We start from the raw sequence: 21606 nt of genomic DNA on the forward strand, positions 1-21606 counted from the left end.
TGAAAGTCTTCTCTGTAGCTTCTAATGTTGAAACAGTTAACTGTATGTATAGTCACCAGGGTGATTGTTGGGTTTGGTGCCTATCTGATGAATGCACTCTTCTGGTGACCATTTTCCCCTTATTTCAATTTGTTCTGCTGTATATATTAATGCTTTTGAGCTTCCAAGTTGTAGATGCTACCATGACATTAACCTGACTTCCTTGAGCAGATGACCTCACCAGTGTATCCTGGAACCCCACCTCTCCAGAGCCCTGCCCCACTAGGGAAAGATAGGCTGGGGGTCTGGATTGATCTGGCAATGCCCACATTCAGTGGAGAAGCAATTACAGTAGCCAGACCTTCTACCTTCTGCACCCCATAAGGATCTTTGCTCCAACTCCCAGAGGGATAAAAAATAGGGAACCTTCCAATGGAGGGGATGTGATATGGAACTCTGGTGGTGGGAACTGTATGGAATTGTACTCCTCTTATTCCACAATCTTGTTGATCAGTACTGAATAGGCAATAATGAAAGAGAGAGAGAGAGAGAGAGAGAGAGAGAGATTCCCCCTAATGGTGGGGACTGGGGGCTTGAACTCAGAGGCTTGAGCAAGGAGCTGTGTGTGCTCAACCAGGCACACCACAGCCAATATCCTATGTTTCTATTTATTTGCCATTCTTCTATCACTTTGATGTGGGGTTAATGGCTTACAGTAGAGATGCTGGCACATGGGTTCAATTCCTCTCTTCCTCATAGTAGGCATAAGCATAGAGCTTTTCTCAAAATAATTACTTCTGTGTTTCTCATGTTTCACTCTGGTTTTGCAATCTTCTAATTTCCCCAAAGAAGAGCACAATACTGCACCCAATCATTATCTGTCGGCTTTCATTAGAATAGTGCATTGAGTACCCAGGGCTAGTTAGTAGTAGTGTTAAGAATAGAAAAGGAGGGTGGCAGAGATAGCATAATGGTTATTCAAAAAGACCCTCATGCCTGAGGCTCCAAAGTTCCAGGTTCAGTCCTCAGCACCCCCATCAACCAGAGCTGAGTAGTACTCTGGTATCTGTCTCTCTCTCCCTACATTTCTTTCTCTGTGTGTCTTTCTCTGTCTCTGTCACTCTCAATAAAACAAATAAAATACATTTAAGGAAAGAAAAGGTGGCAGAGGAGATGCAAGAAATCAGAAAACCAGGCAGGGCCCTGCAAGTGGCCTATTTAGACTAGTGTCATTTCTAAGAGACAGAGCTGAACCTATGTGAAGCCAGGAATTTCCACTCAAACCATGGCATGCTGTCACTTTTCACAATCTGTCACACTGACATTGCTGCCCGCATCCTCAAACGTAAGTGCTCAAGGCTGGAGTCTGTCTTTTTTATTTTAACAGGGAATTTGTATTTTTCAGTAGGGAATACACAAGTAATTATATCTCTCTATCTATATCCAACTGTCTCTCTCTCTTTTTTTCTTTCTTTCTTTGTTTCTGGAAGGTCACAACCTCTGTGTCACCCCGAATGCATCATGATCCATCAGGAGTCAAACTAAAATCTAAGCAGCTCCCATAGGACCCAGGAGAATGTGGATCAGCCAGCAGACCTTCTCTCTTTTCTCTCACCTGAAAAAAATTCCCTGTGTGTAGCAACCAGCTGAAGGAACATGTATGCCAGTCCAAGGACCATGAGCTTTGCAGAGGAAGCTCAAACCAGGAGCAGGAGATGACAAGCTGATTATTCACTTGCTAAAGCATCTTTTTTTTTTTCAGATGTAGAACCAGAGGTACACAAAGGACAAGCAAAAATATCCAATATCCATGTTTTACATGACATTTTTGTCTATTATAAGAAATGAGACACAGATTCAACAGGAGGGAAAGGAGTGGATAGCAATATAATGCAATGAGACTAAAGAAATGTTTAGCCCTTCAAGGGTTAAGGAAGAGGGCTTGTTCTCCAGTAAGGACTGGAAGACTTTCTGTAGTATTTCACACTTGACTTTGGCTGTGGAGAGGATAAAATTTCAATGTGCTGAGCTGAATATCAGTGGGGGTAAGTGGAGGAAAGAGTGAGTCCAGAGCAGGAGAACAGCATCATCTAAGCAAAGGCAGGGAAGACAGAGACATTATAGCTAAAACTTCAGTCCTAAGGTCAGTTTAAAGAAAGAGGAGCGAGTCAAGAGACACCTATTTGACCCACATCCAGGCCATGAATATAGGTTCCTGCTGTCCTCAAGCATTCGGACTTTAGCAGCCACCATAATCTCTTGAGTATTCCAGCCAGATCTTCCACCTTCTGCACCCCATAATGATCCTGGGTCCATACTCACAGAGTTGTTGCGCTTGTTGTTATCGTTGTCATAGCTGCTGCTGTTGTTGTTGGATAAGACAGAGAGAGGTCCAGAGAGGAGGGGAAGACAGAGAGGAGAGAAAGACAGACACCTGCAGACCTGCTTCACCACCTGCGAAGTGATCCCCTGCTTCTTCAGCCACCAAGTTGCAGATGCTATCATGATGCCAACCTGACTTCACTGGATGGACGACCTCACCAAAGTATACTGGAGCCCCACCTCTCCAGAGCCCTGCCCCACTAGGGAAAGATAGAATCAGGCTGGGAGTATGGATCAACCTGCCAACACTAATGTGCAGCAGAGAAACAATTATAGAAGCCAGACCTCCCACCTTCTATACCCCTTAATGATCCTAAGTCCATGATCCCAGAGGATAAAGAACAGGAAAACTTCCAATGGAGGAGATGGGGTACAGAACTCTGGTGGTGGGAATTGTGTGGAATTGTACCCCTCTTAGCCTATGGTCTTGCTGATCATTACTAAATCAATTAAAAAAAAATAAGAAGTCCTAAAAAAAAAAAAGAATAGAAAAGCTATCAAGGGAGAGGATGGGATACAGAACTCTGGTGGTGGGAACTGTGCAGAACCGTACTCCCTCTTATCCTATAGTCTTGTCAATATTTCCATTTTATAAATAAACAAATGAATTTTAAAAAGAAATTTCATGAATAAATGGATGGAAGATAATAATAATCCTTACTGCTGCTTAAGAAGCTCCACAGTAAGTACACATCACAACTCCACCCACGTACTCATTAGAGAACTGAGAAGTAAACCGGAAGCACAATGTCTATTGGAAGGGGAAAGACGATGGAGAATATCAGTTTGATCTGAAGCCAGGAGACCTACATGGGAAATGAGAACTTCTTAAGTTCTGTGTGGCTACTTCACCTCTAAAAGCAAAGTGCTTAGCAACAGTCAAAGTGGCTTCCAGGACTGAGTATTTCATACCTTGTGCTGGAGGGGTGGGGTGGGGTAAAAGAAAAGACATCAACACAGGGTCTTTTATCTCTTGTAAGAAGAGTCTATACTGGGAGTGACTCTGTCACTGTGTAGTTCACATACTCAGGGGGATATGAGTACCTTTCCTCTTGACACTGAGTCACTATATTGTATTATGTATCCCCAATTCGACACAACGTTGTGCGTATTTTCTGCAGCTTTATCTACATCCTGTGTCTCTAAGGAACTCCTTACGTCATAAGCAGGAGCAGATATTTTCATGAAGATTCTATACCTGCCTCTACCTGCTCTGCTCAAGCCTGCTAGGACCGGGAGGTGGGTAAGGTCAAAGTATCCTTGTCTCTGGCATTTATCAATAACAGGTGACCTTTCTAGCTCATAACTTCATCGTGCAGAGTGAACTGACAGGTGCTTCCAGGCTCCTTCCTCAGTCATATGGACGGCACAGACCCTTGTCTGAGGCTTTCTGACTTCTTGGATGCCTTGTTCTCTTAACAGCTGTCGGAGAACCCTATGCTCCTAGGGATATCCAGCAACACGGGACTCACTCCGGTGCAAAAACTAGCAGGTGAAAAGGAGTGATCCCACCCTGGCACATCAGAATGTGAGACTCATCCACCTGACTTCCTTTTCCCCCTGAAACTTCACTCCTGGGCTGTCATATCCTTTAAAAAATGAAGCCATAAGAAGCAGCAGGAGAGAAGTCTGAAATTGAAACTCCCTCCAAGGCCCTGAGCACTGGCTGGGCTCAATCACCCACTGTGCAGTGAATGTTTAAAGGCTTCAGCTGATGCCAGAGTTCATCTCTATCTCTGTCTCTGTCTCTGCTGGGCCTTGTTCTCACTTTAGACTCAGACACAGAAAACATGAAGAAGTTGCATCATTATATTCTGGGGACTACAACTATATTTCAAAATAACAGATGTATCTGCTCTGTCATGACTGGTGTCCTTTTCAAAAGTGCTACCTGGATTAAGAGATGAGCCTTGCACCAGTGTAAAAACACTGTGGTGAAGGGGAGGGTGGCCATTGGGCTTCCCGGCACAGGGGAGGGGGGAGGGGAGGGGGTGGGTGGTGGGGATGGAACACAGTCTATTGGCGGTGGGAGTGGTGTTTACGTACAATCCTATTAAAGTGCAAACATTATATAAACCACTATTTAATTAATATGAGAGGTGAAAAACTGATATGTCTAGAACGTCTTAAAACGCAGGCTGAGTCTTTTTAATACATAAGCTGTCTTTGATGTGTTGACTCTCTCAAAATCCAAGACCAGGGAGAACAGAAGCAACCGACAGCACAGCTATATACAAGATGCTGGGTACTATACCCCAAACCCTATCAAAGGGACTTTCCAAAGTTAACCCTATTACCAAATAATGTGACGATAACAATAACTATCCATTGTCTTCTTGAACCCTAAGACAACAGGAACCTCACATTTCCACTATAGAGCCTATATTTCCCTCAGTCCTGGAACCTTAGGGTGGGGCCCACTTTTCTGCATGCTGCTTTCAATTCAAATCAAGCAACACAACGAGTGCCACCCGAGCATGCTTCACTTCAGACTGTGACCAGAGACTTCAGGTGTGGAATGACAACCCTTCAGCTTCATCACTCCGGTGAGACCTTTCTTTTTATAGTATTTTCTAATTCCATTCCAGGTGGTCCACTCCCCAATAAAGTCCCCAAACCTAAATATAGTCCAGGTCCCCTGAGATAGAGCATAGGTTCACCCATGCCCATAAACTAGGGAAAAATATATACCTGAAAGCAGAAGTACACAAGAGAATGCAGGGAATACCCCCAACACTTCATCTGCACTATTACAGTCTTTAGGTCCATGATTGTTCAACAATTTGTTTGGCTTTGTATGTTAACTCTCTTTTCAGCCACCAGGTTCCGGATGCTGACCAGACTTCCCTGGACAGATGACGCCATCATTGTGTACTGGAGCTCCACTTCCTCAGAGCCCCACCCTACTAGGGAAAGAGAGAGACAGACTGGGAGTATGGATCGACCAGTCAACGCCCACGTTCAGTGGGGAAGCAATTACAGAAGCCAGACCTTCTACCCTCTGCAACCCACAATGACCCTGGATCCATACTCCCAGAGAGATAGAGAATGGGAAGGCTATCAGGGGAGGGGGTGGGATGTGGAGATCGAGTTATGGGAATTGTGCAGAACTGTACCCCTCTTATTCTATGGTCTTGTTAATGTCTCCTTTCTTAAATAAATTTAAAAAAAAAAAAAAGAGATGAGCCTTTTCAGAAGTGGGGGAAGGGCAAAGAAAGAGAACTTTGAATTAAGAGAGAGGACTGTAAGCTGAGGAGCACCGAAGATTTTGGGTAAACCACCAGAAAACAGAAGAGGCAAGGAAGAGTCCCCACACTGGTGTCAGGAGGTCATGCCCCTGAGGATAGACGTGTGGTCTCTGTTACTTTGAAGGAATCTATTTTTGCAGTTCTGAGTTGGCTCGTTTGGAGTACTTATGATAAAGCAAACAGATGCAGAGGTGGGAAGGAAGACACCTAGGCTGGGTGCCAGCAAAGAGGAAGAAATAGAAACATAGTAAATATCAACTCTCTCTATATACCAGGCTCAGCAATATGGCCCTGGGGTGGGATAGGGGTATTTGACCTAATGTCTGTTTTTCCTTGTAACGGGTGTTTTGAAATATACTGCAAAAATCCTACATCTCATTCACTAAGTGTACATTCAACTAGTTGTACTTAGGATCATCAAGCTCTGTCCCCATATATATCCACCAAAAGTTTTGACTCATAAACCTATCCTTTTCCCTCTCTCTGTTTGCACTGTCTCCAATCCTTGGAACTACTACTCTGCCAGGCTGCCCTCTCTGCCTGGAATACTCTCCCTAGTCTAAACTGTCTCCTCTCCTGGAATGTCCCTGTTGGGTGGTTCTCCCTGTCCTGACCCACCTGCTCCCAAGGTCAGCCCTTCATAACTCAGTACTGAGTCACTTTCACTCCCTCCAATGAGTCTTTCTGACTCATATTTAAATTATCCCACTCTGCACAGAACTTTGAGGGTTGGTGTAGTTTGGAACTACAACCATTACTTCAGAATTTTTTTTAATTGTTATTACATCTATATTTTTAAAAAAGTTTAAAAAACATTAAAGACTCTAATAATACACCCCTGTAAAAATCCATCTGGTATATGTGGCTGCTTTATGATCTAGTTTATGATCGATGGAATGTGGACTCCATAAGAGATATGGGCACATCTATCTTATTCATTGAACTATTCTGGAATGCAAATACAGACCCTGGATACAGAAGAAAATGAATAGGTATTTAAAGGATATATAAATACTAACATGCAGGCCCCAATGAACCCCACAGACTATACTGCACTTCTTAGGAATTTTTTTTCTTTTCTTTTCCCCTCGTACCCTCTCCTCTCATTCACTGGCTCACCTCAGCATCACTAAGAATCAATGTCCCAAATGCATCTTTAACAAGGTCAAGAGTAAGAAACACATACCTAAGGCTCACACTGAAAGATCAGCCTGTGTTAAATGCCATGCATGTCCACTTTAAATTTAGGTCAGAGCTACAATGAGGATAATCTTTGACAAGAAAAACTTCGGGCAGGCACTGAATTTATTCACTGGCTTTTACTATATAGCAGATATTCAGCCAACTGGCAAGTTTTCTGGAAATCACACATGTGTGGGTCCACAACACACACACACACACACACACACACACACACACACACAGCTTCTCTCTCTCTTTCAGAGGCCAAGGTTCCAGGTGAGTCACCACTTACTTGTGTCCGATGCCAGATCACAGATGCCCTGGAATGGCCCAACTTGTTCCTGCAGGGCCCTTTATCATAATGGATCAGGAGAAAGTCATCCTGGGAAGGAAGAGAAAGAGCACGAGTTGAGACATTGCTCTCAGTTCAATGAATCAGTCCGTTCCTAGCTGAGTTTCTGTTCACCACTGGGAGTAAATGAAGCTATGAGAGAGTAGATGACAACACAGGCAGAGTGAGCACCCAGATGGTTAGGTTAACTCTGCCTCACTAGGCACTGCTCCACCCAGGTCTTCTTCCAACCTCCCTGCAGTGCCTGGCTCAGACTCGGCACTAGAGGGCGTCCTGCTCCAGGTTTCAGCCTGCAAACGAAAGCATGGCATTCAGCCCTAACTGGGTTCAGAGGCCCTGTCCTTTCTTGATTTTGTAGCAAAGAGAAAGGTGTGCTGATGCAGGGCTTTGGAACAAGTAGGTCAGAGAAACTCGCTACTCCAAAAGCTCTTGGCCCTGGCTGTGCTTTGTTCCACTGAAATCGCTGCCTCTTCTGCCTGGCAGGATTATTCCTGGATTAGACAATTTGCCTTCTCTCTGGTCCATCCTCTTCTATTAGTGTCAGAAGGCTCACCTGGAATATGCCTGTTCTCAGTGCAAAGCATTAAGAGCTCTCATTACTCAGCAAGAGCTTGCCAACTGTTCTCTTACAAATTCTCACTGTCCAGCGTGAACAGTCACTCCACTCTCAGTTCCCCAGGAACACCCAGACCCCACTCTCTCTGGGTTTTCTCACATAGCACCATGACCACCCTCATCCTCAGACTGTTTCTTGGTATCAGGACCCAACAACCTCAATCTCTTTAAGATAATCCTCCAGCCCAAAGTGTGGCACCTCAAACCTCAACAAGTAGCTTCATGTGAAAATGGCCCCTTCATGCCAAACCTGGGTTTCAATGACTAGAAGAGTCAGTGGCTGCTTATTAATTTCACTTCAGGTGTAAACACAAAGGTTCTTTTTGAAGAAAGAGTAAATAAGCACAAACACCAGTGTGTCTGATGAGGCAGAAAGTCACTCTCCCATGGGCCAGGGTAAGTTGGACCTATTGATTGTTTGGTCTCAAAAATCCATCCTGCCAGGACCACAGTCATCAAACCATCCTCTCTTCCTAAGAATTGTGCAGGACTTGAGTATGGTGATGATGTAGGTGGCATATTCTGTTGCTTTATGAAATGGTGGCTTTTATAGGAAAGTGGAAGGTAACTCCTGCCAAGGAGGGAAGCCCCCAGCCTCTCACTGCCTGCTTTTCCCCCAACTCTGACCTCATTCATAAAAGCAAGTATAGACATAGATGAACCCAACACCTCTTGTAGGTAAAATTTGCCTTTATGAGGCTACTCTAGCAATTGCTGTCCTTTATGAACTCTTTACCTACTTGTTGAGAATATTTATTTATAACCACCAAGTTGCAAAGGCTACCACGACACCATCCTGACTTCCCTGTGTAGAAGACTTGACTAATGTTTCCTGAAACCTCACCTCTCCAGAACTACTAGGGAAGGACAGAAACAGGCTGGGGGTGTAGACCTACCTGCCAACATCCATGTCCAGCAGAGAAGCAATTACAGGAGGCAGACCTCCCACCTTCTGCACCCCATAAAGAATTTTGGCCCATACTCCCAGAGGAATAAAGAATAAGGAACCTTCCAATGGAGGGGCTGGGGCAGGTAACTCTGATGGTGGGAATTGTATGGAACTGTACCCCTGTTATCTCACAATCTTGTTATAAATCACTAACAAAAAATAATATTTATTTATTAATATTTTATTTATTCTTATTATTTCTTTTTGACAGAGCCTGAGAGAAACTGAGAGAGGAGAGGAGGAGATTGGGAGAGAGGGAAACCACCAGCAACACTGCTTCAACACTCATGAAACTTCACTCTACAGATGGGGACCAAGGCCTTGAACCTGGCTTCTTGCACACTGTAATATGTGTATCTTGCTAGGTGTACCACCACTGGTCCCCAAGAATATTTATTTTATGAGAAAGAGCGAGAACATAGTGCCATTGTGACATGTGTGGTGCTGGGACTGACATATTTAAGGAATGCCGTCAAGGAAGTCCTGGCTGAGTCACCTCCCCTGTTGCTAACTCTCTTCCTTGAGCTCTTAATAATTCATTTCTAACTAGTGATAATCATTTTCACCACCGCTGAGAATCAGCTTTTTTTTTTTTTAATTTCATGCCATTAGTCAGTCATACGGCTCACCTGCCCAGATCCCTATCGCAAAGTCTTAAATAGTCTTTGAGTTTGTTTTCTAAAATGAAAACTGGGGAAAAAAAATTGGACCAGAAAATCCCCAGTAATTCAAAGTCACAGGCTTGGGAGGGTTCTCCCTGGCAGCACTGACCTGCACCCTAAGTTGAGCTGCCAATGCTTAGGATACACTTCCTGAGCAAAAATAAAGCTTGTTCAAATAGCACCTTTCTTCTCCTCAAAAAAAAGCACTCTTTGGTATTTTTATAATATATAAATGATTTCAGATTTATTGATGAAACCCTTGGGTTTAACAACCCCAGCCTCTACCAGGAACCTAGCTCAGTTGTTCAGAGAAGTTTCATTAAACTCCTGGCTAGAAGGAGAAACAATGGAGCATATTATAGAAAGGTGCAATCAGTAATGCGATCAAAGACAAAAATAAATGCGATCAAAGACAAAAATAAATCCCATTCAGCAATTCAACCCCATGCGGGTTTAGATTCTCATGCCAAACTCGGGCTTGTAGAAGCCTGATATAATACAAAGACCTGGTTTTTGGGGGGTGAAGAGATTAGAGTGGTTGCTGAACTGTTCCTCACTCTTTGCTTGCTTCTTAGAAAGACTGCTAACCAAAGGTTACATGCAATAAATAAAGCAGGTTTAAAAAACAAATTATACAGTGCTGGCACCTAATATCACTTCAACAAATATTGACTAAAAGCAAGAAAGTGCATCTCCTTGTCTCTTTTAACTGCTGGTGAGAACATTTGGGCACATTTATAGACGAGAGTCAGGACCAGATTAGGGAAGACTCAAGAGGAATAGCTTAGAGAAAGGTGAACAGAAACATGACCAGAACTCACAGGCAGAACTTAAGAAACAAAAACATAAAGGGAAAATACAAAGTAAACTTTGACTGGGTTTAGTGTATTGCTTCAAAGCAAAGGACTCTGGAGGAGAAGGACAGGGGAGGGTTAAGGGGGTGCTTTGGAGTCCTGGTACATGATAGAGGAAAAGGACCCTAAATTGGGGAAGAAAGTGTTTCCCAGAGACCTATCAAGGGAAGAAGAGAAACTGTACCCATGCTCCAACAACTGTATAGTAAACCATTAGCCTACCAAGTAAAATGATAAATATAAGAAAAATTTACATAAAATACAGAAATATACTTATATTGTAGAAATATGAAATAAAAGAAACAAATGAATAAAAATCAAATGTTCAAAAAAAAAGAAGAAAGAAACATGATCAGAGTGGCTTATTCTAAATAACTTGCAACTTCTTGATGTGAACATGTATGAGAGTTTATACTGTAGTTAATAAAAATAAACACATTCTCCTGGGAGAAGAGGAGTGGAATGTTCTCCTCTCTCTTTTAGGGATGCTGGGGGTTCTAGTCTCTGATGCCCGACCCCAGTGCAACTGTTCTTAACTGATTACCCAATAGTAGATTCATTTATCTTCAGTATAAGCTTTCTCTAAACTATGACCGCAAGGTCATTTCTCACAAAATCTACATTTACCAAGGCAATCAAGAGGGTCTTGGCGACAAGGATGAGGACTTTGAGGAAACTACTGAGCAAAGTCTGTCCAGGATTCAGGCCTTCATACACATGGAATCTGGACATGGACATGGAATCTGGAGTCAAACAGATCTCTTCAGTGATGAAGACATTGCATCAACAGCGTCATCTTTAAAGAACACAGGCGGGGGGGGGAGAGGAAGATGGCGGACTGAGAAGTCGCTGACAGCAACCGCTCTGACCGCATCGTCGGCAACGGTAGGATTTTCTGCCTTTAGCAGGCCAGTTAATAAGGGATGACACCAAAAAGTGAGTACAATTTAATTTGGGTTAAGAATTAGAGTAAAGGTGACACGGACTAGCGGGGCTCCAGAATTCCCAGGGCGCCAGGCAAGGCGAGTGCGCCGGGCATTGTCCTCCGCCCGCCCAGGAAGGCGGCTCCTCCGCCAGTTGCAGAGCGCGGCGGGCAGAGGAACCAGAGAGAGCACTTTAGCTCGGGGGCTTTCTCTTGGGAGTCTGCAGGGTCCACCGCGGCCCTGAGAACAGATCCAAAGACTTCTTGAGTATAGCTCTCATTGGATCAAAGGATTTGGAGCTAGTTTTCATTTTTGAGAAATCCTTTAAAAAAGTCTGGAGGGAGGGGTTTCCCGGAAGATGGCGGACTGAGAAGCGGCTAGCCTTGGAGCTCCGGACACATCTCATGTAAACAATAGGATTTTCTGCCTTTAGCAGGCCAGCCAATAAGGGGCCATAGCGGTCATACCAAGGATGTGTCTATAACTTAATTTGGATTAAGAATTAGAATAGGGGAAAAAAATTCTTTTTTCTTCCTTTTAATTTTCAAGCATACATCCTTCCCGTCGCCCCCAACCCCCCCCCCATAAGCAGTGCCTGGGACCAGCTACTAGCAGGATACCCCATACCACCAAACAGGGTTTTTTTTTTGTTTTTTTTTTAAACTCACTGATACACATTTGGGAAGTTCCTCGCACTGCTCTTTAATTACAACCCTTCTTCTTATCTTCTCCCTTTTCTCTCTCTTATCTCTCTCTATCTCTTTTTTTTTTATTTTTATTTTTTATCTTGTCATACACTTCTTTCTTCTTTGACTTTCTGAATTTGTGAATTACTTTGGGGAAGAAATCTGACCCAGAGTGGACTCTCTATGTGTGTATATCTGCTCTAGTTCCCTTTACACTCTTGTTACCCCTAGAATATACACTGGATAGTAGATTTGCATAACTGTCTATTCTTGCTATCCTCTCTTTCTTTTCTCTTTCTTCACTGGGATTTGGTTACTATTTTTTCACGGACTGGAGAAATTTTTTGGCTAACTGGTAACGATTAAACTCCTTCAATACTTACTTCAGTTGCTACTGTAATTCCGGAGGTTGGTGAGTGCAATCGTCATAAAGGTATTTAGTACAGTGTTACTTGTGCTCAAATCACAACAACTGAGGAACAACAGAGCATTAAAAAAAAAAAGAGAGAGAGACACATAAATAAAAAAAAATGGGTAGATTAAAAACAAATAAAACTGCTACTCCAATGAATGAAGACAAGAGCCCAGAAGAAACCACAAATCAGTCAGAAGTAACCATAGATAAGAAAAGTATGCAAGCAATAATAAACTTATTAATCACAGAAATGAAAACAACATTGGAGGAAAGGAATGGCAGTATTAGGGAAACAACAGTTGAGACCCCCAAGGAAAATACTGATTATCTTGAAACAATTAGAGAACTGAAAGCTGAAATAGCTGTAATGAAGAAAGAAGCTGAGGCAAGGGAAAGCAGACTAACAGAAGCAGAAAACAGAATTAGTCAGACAGAGGATGAGTTAGAGAAAACTAAGAAAGAGGTGAAAGAGCTTAAAAAGAGAATGAGAGACACTGAAAACAACAACAGAGACATATGGGATGATCTCAAAAGAAGTAACATTCGTATAATTGGCCTGCCAGAGGAAGAAAGAGAGGAAGGGGAAGCAAACATTCTAGAGGAAATAATACAAGAAAATTTCCCAGACCTGAATAACAGAAAGGATATCAAGGTGCAAGAGGCCCAGAGAGTACCAAACAGAATCAACCCAGACCTGAAAACACCAAGACACATCATAGTCACAATGAGAAGAAGTAAGGATAAAGAAAGGATCCTAAAGGCTGCAAGAGAGAAACAAAAAGTCACATACAGGGAAAACCCATAAGACTTTCTGCAGATTTCTCAACTCAAACTCTAAAAGCCAGAAGGGAGTGGCAAGATATCTATCGAGCCCTGAATGAAAAAGGGTTTCAACCAAGGATAATATATCCTGCTAGACTTTCATTCAAGCTAGATGGAGGAATCAAAACCTTCTTAGACAAACAACAGTTAAAGGAGGCAACTATCACCAAGCCGGCCCTGAAAGAGGTACTAAAAGACCTCTTATAAACAAGAACATCACTATAATACTTGTAATATATCAGAGTAAACAAATCGTTTTTTAGAACAATGGCACTACAATACATTAAATCCATAATATCAATAAATGTCAATGGCTTAAATTCACCCATCAAAAGGCACAGGGTGGGGGGGATGGATCAGAAAACATAACCCAACCATATGCTGCTTGCAAGAATCCCATCTGTCACAACAAGATAAACACAGACTTAAAGTGAAAGGATGGAAAACTATCATACAGGCTAACGGTCCACAAAAAAGGGCAGGAACAGCCATTATCATCTCAGACACGATAGATTTTAAATTAAATAAAGTAATAAAAGATAGGAAAGGACATTACATAATGATTAGAGGATCAATCAGCCAAGAAGACTTAACAATTATTAACATCTATGCACCCAACGAGGGACCATCTAAATACATTAAACACCTATTGAAAGAATTTCAAAAATACATCAATAGTAATACAATAATAGTGGGAGACTTCAATACCCCACTCTCACACTTAGACAGATCAACAAAGCAGAGAACCAAGAAAGATACAAGAGAATTGAATGAAGAGATTGACAGACTAGACCTCTTGGACATTTTCAGACTCCTCCACCCCAAAAAACTGGAATACACCTTCTTTTCAAATCCACACAACACATACTCAAGGATAGACCACATGTTAGGCCACAAAGACAGCATCAATAAATTCAAGAGCATTGAAATCATCCCAAGTATCTTCTCAGACCACAGTGGAGTAAAACTAACTTTTAACAACAAATGGAAAATTATTAAAAGACATAGAATTTGGAAATTAAACAACATGCTCCTTAAAAACCACTGGGTCAGAGACTCACTCAAACAGGAAATTCAAATGTTCCTGGAAACTAATGAAAATGAAGACACAACCTATCCAAATATTTGGGACACAGCGAAAGCAGTACTGAGAGGGAAACTTATAGCTATACAATCACATATTAAACACCAAGAAGAAGCCCAAATGAACGACCTTACTACACACCTCAAGGACTTAGAGGAAGAGGAACAAAGGAACCCTAAAGCAACCAGAAGGACAGAAATCACTAAAGTTAGAGCAGAAGTAAACAACATCGAAAATAAAAGAACCATACAAAAGATCAATGAAGCCAAATGTTGGTTCTTTGAAAGATTAAACAAAATTGACAAACCCCTAGCCAGACTCACCAAACAAAAAAGAGAGAAGACTCAAATTAATAGAATTGTAAACGATGCAGGAGATATCACAACTGACACCACAGAAATCCAGAGAATTCTGCGAAACTTCTATAAAGAACTATATGCCACCAAGCTAGAGAATCTGGAAGAAATGGAACAATTCCTAGAAACCTATGCACTTCCAAAACTGAACCAAGAAGAACTACAAAATCTAAATGCACCAATCACAGACAAAGAAATTGAAACCGTTATTAAGAATCACCCCAACAACAAAAGTCCTGGACCAGATGGCTTCACAAATGAATTCTACAAAACTTTCAGGAAACAGTTAATACCCATACTTCTTAAGCTATTCCATAAGATTGAAGAAACAGGAATACTCCCTTCCACCTTTTATGAAGCCAACATCACCCTGATACCAAAAGCTGATAGGGACAGAACAAAAAAGGAAAACTACAGACCAATATCTCTGATGAGCATAGATGCCAAAATATTAAACAAGATCTTGGCCAACCGGATACAGCAACACATCAAAAAGATTGTTCATCATGACCAAGTGGGATTCATCCCAGGAATGCAAGGCTGGTTCAACATCCGTAAATCAATCAATGTCATTCATCACATCAATAAAAGCAAAGCCAAAAACCACATGATTATCTCAATAGATGCAGAGAAAGCCTTTGACAAAATCCAACACCCATTCATGCTCAAAACTCTACAGAAAATGGGAATAGATGGGAAATTCCTCAAGATAGTGGAGTCTATATATAGCAAACCTACAGCCAACATCATACTCAATGGACAGAAGCTGAAAGCATTCCCCCTCAGATCGGGGACTAGACAGGGCTGTCCACTGTCACCGTTACTCTTCAACATAGTATTGGAAGTTCTTGCCATAGCAATCAGGCAAGAGAAAGAAATCAAAGGGATACAGATTGGAAGGGAAGAAGTCAAGCTCTCACTATTTGCAGATGATATGATAGTATACATAGAAAGACCTAAAGAATCCAGTAGAAAACTACTGGAAGTTGTTAGGCAATATAGCAAGGTATCAGGCTACAAAATCAATGTACAAAAATCAGTGGCATTTCTTTATGCAAACACTAAATCTGAAGAAGAAGACATCCAGAAATCACTCCCATTTACTGTTTCAGCAAAATCAATCAAATACCTAGGAATAAAGTTGACCAAAGAAGTGAAAGACTTGTATACTGAAAACTATGAGTCGCTACTCAAGGAGATAGAAACTGATACCAAGAAATGGAAAGATATCCCATGCTTATGGATTGGAAGAATAAATATCATCAAAATGAATATTCTCCACAGAGCCATATACAAATTTAATGCAATACCCATCAAAGTTCCACCAGGCTTCTTTAAGAGAATAGAACAAACACTACAATCATTTATCTGGAACCTGAAAACACCTAGAATTGCCAAAACCATCTTAAGGAAAAGAAACAGAAATGGAGGCATCACACTCCCAGACCTTAAACTATATTATAAAGCCATCATCATCAAAACAGCATGGTACGGGAACAAAAATAGGTATACAGACTAGTGGAACAGAATTGAAAGCCCAGAAGTAAATCCCAACACCTATGGGCATCTAATCTTTGATAAGGGGGCCCAAAGGATTAAATGGAAAAAGGAGGCTCTCTTTAATAAATGGTGCTGGGAAAACTGGGTTGAAACATACAGAAGAATAAAATTGAACCACTTTATCTCACCAGAAACAAAAATCAACTCCAAATGGATCAAAGACCTAGATGTCAGACCAGAAACAATCAAATACTTAGAGGAAAACATTGGTAAAACAGTTTCCCACCTACACCTCAAGGACATCTTTGATGAATCAAACCCAATTGCAAGGAAGACCAAAGCAGAAACAAACCAATGGGACTACATCAAATTGAAAAGCTTCTGCACATCCAAAGAAACTATTAAACAAACAGAGAGACCCCTCACAGAATGGGAGAAGATCTTCACATGCCAGACATCAGACAAGAAACTAATCACCAAAATATATAAAGAGCTCAGCAAACTTAGCACCAAAAAAGCAAATGACCCCATCCCAAAATGGGCAGAGGAAATGAACAAAACATTCACCACAGAGGAGATCCAAAAGGCTAACAAACATATGAAAAACTGCTCTAGGTCACTGATTATCAGAGAAATGCAAATCAAGACAACACTAAGATACCACCTCACTCCTGTAAGAATGGCATACATCAAAAAGGACAGCAACAACAAATGCTGGAGAGGATGTGGGGACAGAGGAACCCTTTTACATTGCTGGTGGGAATGTAAATTGGTCCAGCCTCTGTGGAGAGCAGTCTGGAAAACTCTCAGAAGGCTAGACATGGACCTTACATATGACCCAATAATTCCTCTCCTGGGGTTATACCCCAAGGACTCCATAACACCCAACCAAAAAGAGGTGTGTACTCCTATGTTCATAGCAGCACAATTCATAATAGCTAAAACCTGGAAGCAACCCAGGTGCCCAACACCAGATGAGTGGCTGAGAAAGCTGTGGTATATATACACAATGGAATACTATGCAGCTATCAAGAACAATGAACCCACCTTCTCTGACCCATCTTGGACAGAGCTAGAAGGAATTATGTTAAGTGAACTAAGTCAGAAAGATAAAGATGAGTATGGGATGATCCCACTCATGAACAGAAGTTGAGGAAGAAGATCTGAAAGGGAAACTAAAAGCAGGACCTGATCAAATTGTAAGTAGGGCACCAAAGTAAAAACCCAGTGGTGAGGGGTAGGCATGTAGCTTCCTGGGCCAGTGGGGGGTGGGAGTGGGCGGGAGGGATGGGTCACAGTCCTTTGGTGGTGGGAATGGTGTTTATGTACACTCCTAGCAAAATGTAGACATATAAATCAGGAGCTAATTAATATGAGAGGGGGAAATCAATTCTATGTCTCAAAGTTTCTCAAAAGACAAACTGAATCTTTTTAATATATAGGCTATGTATTTGATATGCGGACTCTCTCAAAAGCCTAGACCAAGTAGATTAGAAGCTTCCAATAGCACAGCTATATACAAGATACTGGGTACTGTCCAGCAAACCATAACAAAGGGACTTTTCAAAGTTAACCCAATTAACAAATAATGTGATGATAATATTAACTATTGATTGTCTTTTTGAACCCTAAGACAGCAGGAACCTCACATCTTCACTATAGAGCTCCTACTTCCCCCAGTCCTGGAACCCTTGGATAGGGCCCACTTTCCCGTATGCATCTCCCAATCCAAACCAAATAACATTGCATCTGCCGATCACAACCTAACCAAAGCAACGATTGCTACCTCAACATGCTTTACCTCAGAATGTATCCAGAGACTTCACGTGTGGAATGACAACCCTTCAGCTTCATTACTCGGGTGAGACCTTTCCTTTAATAGTACACTCTAATTTCATCTCAGGTAGTTCACACTCTAACAAAGTCCCATAACCTAGATATACACCAGTTTCTGTGAGAGAGAGCTTATGTGCACACGTATCCATAAACTACTGCAAAATATATACCTGAAAGCAGGACTACACTAGAGTTTGCAGTGAGTACCTCCCTAACACTTCCTCTCCACTATTCCAAGCTTGGGATCCATGATTGCTCAACAAATTGTTTGGCTTCATATGTTAACTCTCTTTTCAATCACCAGGTTCCAGATGCCACCAGGATGCTGGCTAGGCTTCCCTGGATTGAAGACCCCACCAATGTGTCCTGGAGCTCAGCTTCCCCAGAGTCACACCCTACTAGGGAAAGAGAGAGGCAGACTGGGGGTATGGACCGACCAGTCAACGCCCATGTTCAGCGGGGAAGCAATTACAGAAGCCAGACCTTCTACCTTCTGCAACCCTCAACGACCCTGGGTCCATGCTCCCAGAGGGATAGAGAATGGGAAAGCTACCATGGGAGGGGGTGGGTTATGGGAATTGGGTGTTAGGAATTGTGTGGAGTTGTACCCCTCCTACCTTATGCTTTTGTTCACTAATCCTTTCTTAAATAAAAAATTTAAAAAAAAAAAGAACACAGGCATCAAGTCCTGTCCACCTTTCCTCGTACCTTGCTTAGAGTATCATGGGAGGGAGTAGTAGATTCTAGGATGACTCTAGAAATCGGATTTTCTACCAATCTATTTTCAATAATGTCCCTGCCCCAAATATTCAAAGAGATGTTCTAATGTGAAATGAAAATAGCACATCTCTGCCTTTCTGCTTAAGGAGAAGTTGCAAAGACTGGGGGATTGTTAGTTAAAGATTAAAATAATCTAACTCATTGAGTTAAGTGCACTTGGCAAAAAGCGCAAGGATCAGTGTAAGGATCCTGGTTCGAGCCCCCGGCTCCTCACCTGCAGCGGGTCCCCTTCACAGGCAGTGAAGCAGGTCTGCAGGTGTCTTTCTCTCCCGCTATCTTCCTCTCCTCTCTCCATTTCTCTGTCCTATCTAACAATGACAACATCAATAACAACTACAACGATAAAAAGGGCAACAATAATATAGCTCATAATCATCAATTATCCAAAGAGTTAAATGTAATATGCAAAAAAATACATACTTGTTATCAGACTTTTAAGGGCTATAAAGAACTCCAGAGTCTTCCAATTCAACCTTCTGCTAAAGATCTGCCTCTGCACCACACAAGGTTGGACTTAAGTTAAAGAAAATTAATCTTGCCAAACTGCCTAGGACAAGAAAATGAAGCCTGGGGAGTGGTGATACCAATTAGTTGAGATTTGTCCAGTCACACATGTTCCTCTGTAAAGTTTATAGTTTGAAAAGAACAAGGAGCCAGTTGGCGCAACTGGCTCAGTGCACATGTTACAATGTGCAAGGACCCAAGTTCGAGCCCCTGGTCCTCACCTGCAGGGGGAAAGCTTTCCAAGTGGTGAAGCAGTGCTGCAGGTGTCTCCTGTCTAGCACCTCCTTTCCTCTCGGTTTCTGGCTATCTCTATCAAATAAATAAAGATCAATAATAATAATGAAAGAACAAATGGCTTTTCAAAGGAACAGTCCCCAAAGTCATCAACCTAGCATTGCTCAACATGGTCTTTAAACTGCACACCTGTGACTTACCTAATATTCTATCTTACACAGACTCTCATCTTCTCCTTCTCCTTCTCTTCCTCCTCCTCCTCCTCCTCTAGGCACTTAGCACTTCTGGTTGCTTTTTCTCTCAAATAAAGAGATGGAGGGAGTGGGGAACAACAGAATCAGAGTTTCCTGGAGTGCCATAGCACCTCCCTTTTGGTGTTGGAGACTGAATCTGGAACTTTGACATGGTAAGCAAGCTCTGGGCTCTCCTTTGTATCCTTAGAACTCTCCCACCAAGTCCCTGTGCTTGATCCACTCCTCCTACCCCTTCTAGTTTGAACTGGCCCTCTGAGACATCAAGTGCCGAGCTGGATGGTGCTGAGATACTCCTTTGGTTTCGACTCCAGACAGTGAAGGAAACCAGGGCAGTCTACTGACAGATGCACTCCTAGTAATGTCAGCATGACCCTACTCCCTTATCTTAATTAAATGACAATGGAAGTAGTACTTTGGGATGAGCTATACATAATCACCCTTGATTATGTATACAGGATGAATATATATATATATATATATATATATATATATGTATATATATATACATACATATATATGTATATATATGTATGTATATATATATATATACATACACATCTAAATGTACACATACGTCCTTTTATGATTTAATGTGCTTTGAGTTCAATTACTCTAATGTATAATTAGTTCTGCTATCTTAATGATAGTTTAGAAGGCACATGTGGTAATTAAATTCTTCTAAAATGAAAGCCATAATCTTACCATTTCAGCAAGATGCCCCCCCCCCCCCAAATGGGAAAGAACAGAGTAAAAAGCTAACCAACAATGTCATTCATTTACATGAGGAAGCTCCAGAAATGGCCAGGTTCTCCCACTGGGGCAGCTAGCGAACTGGTCAGGGATATACAACGTGACAAACTGGCGCTTAGCACTTACAAAACAGTCAATGCAGGCGGCTTAAGAGGTGGCAATATTATCAGACTAGAAAAATTCTCAGGTAACAGAGATTGTTTTCTTGGCTAGCAGATGACTGGAGTATCACAGTGAAGCAACTGGTCCCATGCTCTACATGCCTCGCAGCTACCTGATTCAATGACACTATTCTTAGTAATGGAACTTGTAGATTGAATGCATATATTACCAACACACACATACTGAAACCCTAGCCCCCAGTGTAATATTAGGATCTTTGGAAAGTTCAGATAAGGTTATGAGGGTGGGACTCCTAAAATAGGATTAGTGGCTTGATTTGAAAAGGAAGAGATATCAGAACTTCCTTTCTCCACTACATGAGGACATTGGGAGAAGACAGTAACTGTGAGCCAGGAAGAGGACTTTCACCAAAATCCAACCTATTGACATGGTGGTCTCAGATTTTCTGTCATCAAAACAAAAAACAGAGTCCTGCTGTTTCAGGTCACCCTTAGTATATTATTCCCAGGTAAGCTATCCCCACATAAACAGACATCCAAGATTCTAACGAACAGTCCATCCCTCTAATTCCTAGTTAAATCTCAAGCCTGAGCTGATCTTTCCCTCAACAGAAGTCCTGCACAAATTACCATCTTCTGATACCATTGCACTTAATAAATTAATACTTACCCTTCTTTCTTTCTTTCTTTCTTTCTTTCTTTCTTTCTTTCTTTCTTTCTTTCTTTCTCCTTTTCTTTCTTCCTTTCTCTCTTTCTCCCTTTCTTTCTTCCTTTCTCTCTTCCCTTTTCTTTTTTTAAGTAGCATTTTTAATTTTTTGTATTATCTCTATTTATCAGATAGAGTCAGCCAGAAAATGAGAGGAAGGGGGTAGAAGAAAGGGAGAGACACCTAAAACACTGTTTTACCACTAACAAAGTTTTCCCCCTGCAGGTGGGGACTGAGGACTCAAACTCAAGTCCTTGAGCATTGTAACATGTGCACTGTACCATGCATGACACCACCAGGCCCCTCTTCCTCTCTTTTCTTCCTCTCTCTCTCCTCCTCCTTTTTTTTTTTCTTTTTTCTGCCATGAGAGTTATGCCGGGATTCAGCAACTGTATACAAATCCACTGCTCC

The 21606-nt window shown here is 41.8% G+C and overlaps 1 protein-coding gene across 2 annotated transcripts in view; it reads right to left on the minus strand.

The window, feature by feature from the left end:
• Positions 1-21606, minus strand: part of RNF144A (ring finger protein 144A) — a 171029-nt gene that overhangs the window by 13863 nt on the left and 135560 nt on the right. For both annotated transcript variants that reach the window (XM_016187760.2, XM_060187028.1), the window contains exon 8: positions 7084-7173. In XM_016187760.2, the coding sequence (XP_016043246.1) occupies positions 7084-7173 (90 nt within the window). The remainder of the gene's footprint in view (positions 1-7083; positions 7174-21606) is intronic.

This window comes from Erinaceus europaeus, chromosome 3, assembly GCF_950295315.1.
Source record: "Erinaceus europaeus chromosome 3, mEriEur2.1, whole genome shotgun sequence".
In the NCBI taxonomy this organism is placed as follows: Eukaryota; Metazoa; Chordata; class Mammalia; order Eulipotyphla; family Erinaceidae; genus Erinaceus; species Erinaceus europaeus.